At 33.7% G+C, this 9,422-nt stretch overlaps 1 protein-coding gene across 1 annotated transcript; it reads left to right on the plus strand.

Annotated features, from left to right (window-relative positions):
- The first annotated feature begins 1,087 nt into the window (after positions 1-1,087).
- On the plus strand, positions 1,088-2,572 carry LOC108077135 (uncharacterized). Its single transcript, XM_017170350.3, has 2 exons — positions 1,088-2,386; positions 2,442-2,572. The coding sequence occupies exons 1-2, from the start codon at positions 1,088-1,090 to the stop codon at positions 2,448-2,450; spliced, it is 1,308 nt and encodes a 435-aa protein (XP_017025839.3). The 3' UTR covers positions 2,451-2,572.
- Positions 2,573-9,422: the final 6,850 nt, after the last annotated feature.

Consider the following 9,422-nt stretch of genomic DNA (forward strand, 5'->3'; position numbering starts at 1 on the left):
TAAAAACTAATATGAATACTAATTCTGAAGTGGATACAGGCATTATTAGCTGTGTTATGAACTTTTTGTTTACAAATTTACAATTGAGTATGCAAATGTATTAGCCTTATAAAAACTAATATAAATACAAATTCTGAAGTGGATACATGCATTATTAGCTGAGTTGTATACTTTTTGTTTACAAATTTACAATTGAGTATGCAAATGTATTAGCCATGTAAAAACTAATATAATTACAAATTATGAAGTGGATATATGCATTATTATCTGAGTTGTGAAATTTTGTTTACAAATTTCATTATTAGCTGAGATGTGAACTTTTTGTTTACAAATTTACAATTGAGTATGCAAATGTATAAGCCGTGTAAAAACTAATATAAGTACAAATTCTGAAGTGGATACAGGAATTATTAGCTAAGCTGTGAACTTTTTGTCTACAGATTTACAATTGAGTAATTCAAATGTATTAGCCATGTAAAAACTAATATAAATACAAATTCTGAAGTGGATATATGCATTATTATCTGAGTTGTGAAATTTTGTTTACAAATTTCATTATTAGCTGAGATGTGAACTTTTTGTTTACAAATTTACAATTGAGTATGCAAATGTATAAGCCGTGTAAAAACTAATATAAGTACAAATTCTGAAGTGGATACAGGAATTATTAGCTGCGCTATGAACTTTTTGTTTACAAATTTACAATTGAGTATTGTAGCAGGCCAGTTGATTGTATTATGATCTGGTCACACGATTGTTGGGCTACGCTCTCTGAGAGAGAGGTTACTCTCTCTCTCAGAGAGCGCTGCTTATGGATTTCGGGGGTTGAAAGGCACGCGGCCTGAGAGTGGCAGATCACTGTTTGATGAGAAGCCAAAAAGAGAAGACGTATGTGCATAGATTGTGAACAAAATAGACAAGAACAGACAAGACAATAAAGTGTAAAATAATATAAGCAACATTTAAAACGATAATAGAATAATAAATAAAAGAAACTAATTAAAACAACATACGGCCACAATCTCAGAAGTGGGATCGAGGAAAAAAAAAAAAAAATTTTTGTGCACGTCAACTAAAAATAACTGAAATGGATTTGGACATTAATAAAGTGACGGTGGCTCAGCTGAAAAGATGGCTAGAGTGTTTAAACTTGTCGACGAAGGGGTCAAAAGCTGATCTGTACTCCCGGATATGTGCGATTCCACCCGAAAGCCGAGGTAGTGCTCCAATGATGAACCAGGTGGAGGAGGAGCAAGAAAGTCTGGACGAAGAGGCGGAAGGGGCAGCGGTGGAGAAGCGAGTGAAGCAGAATCGGACGGAACTGGCTCGTGGCATGGCAACTATGGAGGAGCTGCATCGTGAAATCGAGAAGGCAAGGAAGGTTCTCGAGAATCTTCAGCAGCAGATCGACAGCGTCAGTTCGAGAATAAGCGACGCGCGACCAAGCGGCGCCAGAAACGACATGTCTGAGCATAACGGCGACATGTGCGACAGAGATGGCGAGCGTAGCAACGGTGCGGCAGAAGATGTCCGTAGGAGCGAAAGAGATGGCGAGCGAAGCGAAGCGAATGAGGCAGAGAGGAATGAAAGAGACGCCAGCGAGAATTCTGGAAATTTCGGACGAAATGACGACGGGCAAAACGCCAGCAGCGACGCTAACAGTGGAAGAGGCGTTCGAGACGATTTTTCGTCAGCCGGATTTGGCTTGGCAAAGGAAATCCTATTGGATTTTTCGGAAAACATGTCTGTTCGTGCCTGGGTCTCCCAATGGGAGAATGTTGCCAGATTGTACAAGCTAACGGACACCCAGAGTAGAGTTTTGCTGATTGGAAAACTGAAAGGCAGCGCGTTGCAGTGGCTACACGCAGATGCAACCCGGTTCGGAGAATCGACGAGTGAGCTGGTAGACCAGTTACTTCTTGCGTTTGGTGGCAACGAGTCGAAAGCAGAGTTGAGACGCAAATTCGAGGCGCGGCTATGGAAGCCAACTGAGAAGTTTGCAGTCTATTTCGAAGAAAAACGCAGGCTGGCACGAGAAGTCAACATGGAAGATGACGAGCTGCTGGACGGACTTATTGTTGGCATTCCGGCGATAAATCTACGCAATCAGGCCAAGCTTCAGTGTTTCGAGAATCCAGGAAGGATGCTTAAAGCATTTGCCAACATAATGTTGCCGGTAAGGGCTGCTGGAGAGAAGAAGATGCACAACGCGAAGGATGAGCTGGCGAACAAGGAGACGCGTTGCTATAACTGCAACGGTAAAGGGCACTGGGCACGAGACTGCATCAAATCGAAGAGGACTCCTGGGTCTTGCTATGGATGTGGGGCGATGGATCACATGATCAGCAAGTGCCCCCAAAACAAGAAGGATGCGGCAAATAATTACGTAAGATTGTTTAAAATTTTTGTTTATGCAAACTCTAACCAGCCAATTATTACAGAATGCTTGATCGATTCAGGAAGCCCAGTATCTTTGATAAAATTTTCTTATGTACCCAAAAATATTAGATTAGAGCCTCATGAAGAGCTATATTATGGATTAAATAAAAGCATACTAAGAAGTTATGGAAAAATGTTATGTTATGTAATGAAAGAAGAAATAAAGATTTATTTTAATTTAATTGCTGTGGCTAACGATTCAATGAGCTGTAATATTGTGCTGGGTAGGGACTTTATGGAGGCTTGTAATCTGAAAATTAATTTAGAAACCTTAAAAATGATCACCGTCGAGGGAATTGAAACCCAAATTGAGAATACGACAAATATTAGTTTATTGAATGACACTAAGGAACCGAAGGAAGCGGATGAAATCTTAGAAGAAAGTTTAGAAAATGAAATGTTAGAAGAAAGTTTAGATAATGAAATGTTAGAAGAAAGTTTAGAAAATGAAATGTTAGAAGAAAGTTTAGATAATGAAATGTTAGAAGAAAGTTTAGAAAATGAAATGTTAGAAGAAAGTTTAGAAAATGAAATGTTAGGAGAAAGTTTAGAAAGTGAAATTTTGGGAAAAGGTTTAGGAAATGAGATTTTAGAAGAAGAAAGGTTCGAAAGCAAAATTTTAGAAGAGACTTTAGGAAATAATAGGGACGATTTCACAAGAGAAATGATGAATATTAATATATTAGATGATGATGAAAAGGAAAATTGCTTTATTATTGGTGAAAAAATTAGCTACAAGGATCGAGAGAAGTTTATTAAGTTGTTAGAGACACATTATGTTCAAGTCAAGCGACCTGAGAATCCGAAAATAAAATGTGAAATGAATATAGTGTTAGAAAACTCGAAACCATTTAGTTGCGCACCGAGGAGACTGTCATATAGTGAAAAAGAAGCACTGTTAAAAATGTTAGAAGAATACATTAGAGATGGAATTATTCAACCTAGTAAATCGGAGTATGCTTCTCCTATTGTATTAGTGAAAAAGAAGTCGGGGGAACTAAGACTTTGTATCGATTTTAGAAGATTGAACAAGATAATGTCAAAGGATAATTATCCGATACCATTGATTGATGACCTTTTGGATAATTTAGTAGGAAAATCGGTGTTTACGAAATTAGACCTTAAGAATGGCTATTTTCATGTATTTGTTAACAAAGAGTCAGTAAAATTTACGTCTTTTACCACCCCATTGGGGCAATTTGAGTTTTTGCGGATGCCGATGGGCTTAAAAACAGCTCCGCAGGTATTTCAGAGATTCGTTAACGACATATTTTCGGACATGATAAGGCAAAAGAAGGTGATCATATATATGGACGATATTTTAGTGGCAAGCAAAAGTTTAGAAGAACATTTAGAAGTTTTAGTAGAAGTATTTAGAAGGCTAGTAGAAAATAAATTAGAGTTGAGAATGGACAAATGCAAATTTTTACAAGACAAGGTTAAATATTTAGGTTTTCTGATTTCGAATGATGGGATTAAGGCTGACAGTAAAGGGTTAGAAGCGATACAAAATTTTCCGGTTCCAGGCAAGGTGCAAGCAGTTCAAAGTTTTTTAGGTCTTTGCTCGTATTTTCGGCGATTCATTAAGGATTTTCCGATATTAGCGAAGCCATTGTATGATTTGTTGAGAAAAGATAGAGTTTTTAAGTTCGAAGCAGAAGAATTGGATTGTTTTTCGTTGTTAAAGGCGAAATTAATGGAAGCGCCAGTTTTAGCGATATACGACTACAGAGATGATGTTGAGCTTCACTGTGATGCAAGCGCTTTAGGATTTGGAGCTGTGCTTCTTCAGAAAAAAGAGGACAACAAATTGCATCCTATTTTCTATTTTCCAAAAAGATCGACTGCAACAGAAGCAAAGTATCATAGTTTCGAGTTAGAGACTTTAGCCATAATTTATGCGTTAAGAAGGTTTAGAATATATTTACTAGGCAAACGTTTTAAAATTGTAACAGACTGCAACTCTCTAACGTTAACGCTCAATAAGATTGAGTTGAACCCAAGAATAGCAAGGTGGGCTCTAGAATTGCAAGAGTTTGACTATGAATTAAAGCATAGATCAGGCAAACAAATGCAGCATGTAGATGCATTAAGCAGATGCAACAACATAATGATAGTGGAGACAAATACATTCGAAACAAATTTAGTAATTTGTCAATCAAAAGATGCAAAGGTTCAAGAAATTAGGAAAATGTTAGAAAGCAGTGAGCATAAGATATACGAAATGAGAAATGGTGTAATTTATAGGAAAAGTAATGACAACCGATTATTATTTTATGTACCGAATCGAATGGAGGAACACGTGCTATACAAATACCATGACGAAATGGGTCATATTGGGAGGGATAAAATGTTAGATGTTATTGGGAAAAGCTACTGGTTCCCAAACATGAAGGACAAAGTAGTAGAGCATATTCAGAATTGTTTAAAGTGCATAGCTTATTCTCCGAAAGTGGGTAAGGGAGACGGACACTTACATAGCATACCCAAAGGCAATAAGCCTTTTGAGATCATTCATATAGACCATTATGGACCGGTAGATAGCAGCAGATTGAAAAAACATATATTTGTGGTGGTAGATGCTTTCACAAAGTTCGTTAGGTTGTACACAACAAAAACGACGAATACAAAAGAGGTGATAAATGCATTAAAAGACTATTTTCGAGCGTACAGTAGACCGAAATGTATAATATCGGATCGAGGCAGTTGTTTTACATCGTCTGAGTTTACAGAGTTTATGGAAGATAGTAACGTTGAGCACATAAAAATTGCGACGGACTCGCCTCAGGCAAATGGTCAAGTTGAACGAATAAATAGGAGTTTAGGACCCATGATAGCAAAACTGATAGAACCGGAAAAGGGTTTACATTGGGATAGAGTTATGGAAAAGGTTGAGTATTCGATGAATAATACGATGCATAATAGCATAAAGCTATGTCCTAGTGAAACATTATTTGGGATAACACAGAGAGGAGAAACATGTGACGAGCTAAAGGAAAGATTGGAAGATGAAGAAGAGAAAGGAAAGATTAGGGAAAATTTAGAAGATGAAGATGAGATTATTGAGGAAAACAGGAGAAATTTAGAAAAACTTAGAAGAAAATTAGAAGGGAAAGAAGAGATTAGAAATGAGTTAGAATTAGAAGAAAAAAGTATTGAGGAAAATAGAATAAATTTAGAACAAATTAGACAAAAAGCTGAAGTAACACAAAGACAGGCTCAAATGAAAAATGAAGAATACTATAATGCGAGAAAGAAAAAGGCAACAGAATATAAAGAAGGAGATTACGTTATGGTTAAGAATTTCGACAGTACTGTGGGTGCTGCAAGAAAGCTCATTCCGAAGACTAAGGGTCCTTATGTCATTATAAAAGTTTTAAAAAATGATAGATATGTTCTTAAAGATATAGATGGGTTTCAGTTGTCTCGCAATCCATACCAAGGCGTGTGGAGTGCAAATAACATTAGACATTGGATAAAATCATAATATAATGATAAAATATGTAATTGTAATATTGTAAAGTAAAGAAAAACAAATTGTAATACTGAAACGAATTGTAAATATGTTAAAATTGTAATTAAGTTATAGCATTAAGTCAGAGATAGAGGGCTATCTCAAAGTCAGGACGGCCGAGTTGTAGCAGGCCAGTTGATTGTATTATGATCTGGTCACACGATTGTTGGGCTACGCTCTCTGAGAGAGAGGTTACTCTCTCTCTCAGAGAGCGCTGCTTATGGATTTCGGGGGTTGAAAGGCACGCGGCCTGAGAGTGGCAGATCACTGTTTGATGAGAAGCCAAAAAGAGAAGACGTATGTGCATAGATTGTGAACAAAATAGACAAGAACAGACAAGACAATAAAGTGTAAAATAATATAAGCAACATTTAAAACGATAATAGAATAATAAATAAAAGAAACTAATTAAAACAACATACGGCCACAGTATGCAAATGTATTAGCCGTGTAAAAACGAATATAAATACAAATTCTGAAGTGGATACATGCATTATTAGCTAAGCTGTGAACTTTTTGTCTACAGATTTACAATTGAGTAATTCAAATGTATTAGCCATGTAAAAACTAATATAAATACAAATTCTGAAGTGGATATATGCATTATTATCTGAGTTGTGAAATTTTGTTTACAAATTTCATTATTAGCTGAGATGTGAACTTTTTGTTTACAAATTTACAATTGAGTATGCAAATGTATAAGCCGTGTAAAAACTAATATAAGTACAAATTCTGAAGTGGATACAGGAATTATTAGCTGCGCTATGAACTTTTTGTTTACAAATTTACAATTGAGTATGCAAATGTATTAGCCGTGTAAAAACGAATATAAATACAAATTCTGAAGTGGATACATGTATTATTAGCTGAGCTGTGAACTTTTTGTCTACAGATTTACAATTGAGTATGCAAATGTATTAGCCATGTAAAAAATAATATAAGTACAATTTATGCCGTGGATACATGCATTATTAGCTGAGTTGTGAACTTTTTGTTTACAAATTTCAATATTAGCTGAGATGTGAACTTTTTGTTTACAATTTTTACAATTGAGTATGCAAATGTATTAACCGTGTAAAAACTAATATAAATAGAAATTCTGAAGTGGATACATGAATTAATAGCTGAGTTGTGAACTTTTTGTTTACAAATTTACAATTGAGTATGCAAATGTATTAGCCGTGTAAAAACGAATATAAATTCAATTTCTGAAGTGTATATATGCATTATTATCTGAGTTGTGAACTTTTTGTTTACAAATTTACAATTGAGTATGCAAATGTATTAGCCATGTAAAAACTAATATAATTACAAATTCTGAAGTGGATATATGCACTATTATCTGGGATATATGCACTATTATCTGAGTTGTGAACTTTTTGTTTACAAATTTACAATGGAGTATGCAAATATATTAGCCTTGTAAAAACGAATATAAATACAAATTCTGAAGTGGATACATGCATTATTAGCTTAGCTGTGAACTTTTTGTCTACAGATTTACAATTGAGTAATTCAAATGTATTAGCCATGTAAAAACTAATATAAATACAAATTCTGAAGTGGATATATGCATTATTATCTGAGTTGTGAAATTTTGTTTACAAATTTCATTATTAGCTGAGATGTGAACTTTTTGTTTACAAATTTACAATTGAGTATGCAAATGTATAAGCCGTGTAAAAACTAATATAAGTACAAATTCTGAAGTGGATACAGGAATTATTAGCTGCGCTATGAACTTTTTGTTTACAAATTTACAATTGAGTATGCAAATGTATTAGCCGTGTAAAAACGAATATAAATACAAATTCTGAAGTGGATACATGTATTATTAGCTGAGCTGTGAACTTTTTGTCTACAGATTTACAATTGAGTATGCAAATGTATTAGCCATGTAAAAAATAATATAAGTACAATTTATGCCGTGGATACATGCATTATTAGCTGAGTTGTGAACTTTTTGTTTACAAATTTCAATATTAGCTGAGATGTGAACTTTTTGTTTACAATTTTTACAATTGAGTATGCAAATGTATTAACCGTGTAAAAACTAATATAAATACAAATTCTGAAGTGGATACATGAATTAATAGCTGAGTTGTGAACTTTTTGTTTACAAATTTACAATTGAGTATGCAAATGTATTAGCCGTGTAAAAACGAATATAAATACAAATTCTGAAGTGGATACATGTATTATTAGCTGAGCTGTGAACTTTTTGTCTACAGATTTACAATTGAGTATGCAAATGTATTAGCCATGTAAAAAATAATATAAGTACAATTTATGCCGTGGATACATGCATTATTAGCTGAGTTGTGAACTTTTTGTTTACAAATTTCAATATTAGCTGAGATGTGAACTTTTTGTTTACAATTTTTACAATTGAGTATGCAAATGTATTAGCCGTGTAAAAACTTATATAAATTCAAATTCTGAAGTGTATATATGCATTATTATCTGAGTTGTGAACTTTTTGTTTACAAATTTACAATTGAGTATGCAAATGTATTAGCCATGTAAAAACTAATATAATTACAAATTCTGAAGTGGATATATGCACTATTATCTGGGATATATGAACTATTATCTGAGTTGTGAACTTTTTGTTTACAAATTTACAATGGAGTATGCAAATATATTAGCCTTGTAAAAACGAATATAAATACAAATTCTGAAGTGGATACATGCATTATTAGCTTAGCTGTGAACTTTTTGTCTACAGATTTACAATTGAGTAATTCAAATGTATTAGCCATGTAAAAACTAATATAAATACAAATTCTGAAGTGGATATATGCATTATTATCTGAGTTGTGAAATTTTGTTTACAAATTTCATTATTAGCTGAGATGTGAACTTTTTGTTTACAAATTTACAATTGAGTATGCAAATGTATAAGCCGTGTAAAAACTAATATAAGTACAAATTCTGAAGTGGATACAGGAATTATTAGCTGCGCTATGAACTTTTTGTTTACAAATTTACAATTGAGTATGCAAATGTATTAGCCGTGTAAAAACGAATATAAATACAAATTCTGAAGTGGATACATGTATTATTAGCTGAGCTGTGAACTTTTTGTCTACAGATTTACAATTGAGTATGCAAATGTATTAGCCATGTAAAAAATAATATAAGTACAATTTATGCCGTGGATACATGCATTATTAGCTGAGTTGTGAACTTTTTGTTTACAAATTTCAATATTAGCTGAGATGTGAACTTTTTGTTTACAATTTTTACAATTGAGTATGCAAATGTATTAACCGTGTAAAAACTAATATAAATACAAATTCTGAAGTGGATACATGAATTAATAGCTGAGTTGTGAACTTTTTGTTTACAAATTTACAATTGAGTATGCAAATGTATTAGCCGTGTAAAAACGAATATAAATACAAATTCTGAAGTGGATACATGTATTATTAGCTGAGCTGTGAACTTTTTGTCTACAGATTTACAA

The sequence above is a fragment of the Drosophila kikkawai genome, unplaced genomic scaffold (assembly GCF_030179895.1).
Source record: "Drosophila kikkawai strain 14028-0561.14 unplaced genomic scaffold, DkikHiC1v2 scaffold_55, whole genome shotgun sequence".
Taxonomy (NCBI): Eukaryota; Metazoa; Arthropoda; class Insecta; order Diptera; family Drosophilidae; genus Drosophila; species Drosophila kikkawai.

What these genes read in the sequence shown, in the direction of transcription:
- LOC108077135 (XM_017170350.3), top strand. Translation starts at nt 1,088, where the DNA reads ATGGATTTGGACATTAATAAAGTGACGGTGGCTCAGCTGAAAAGATGG.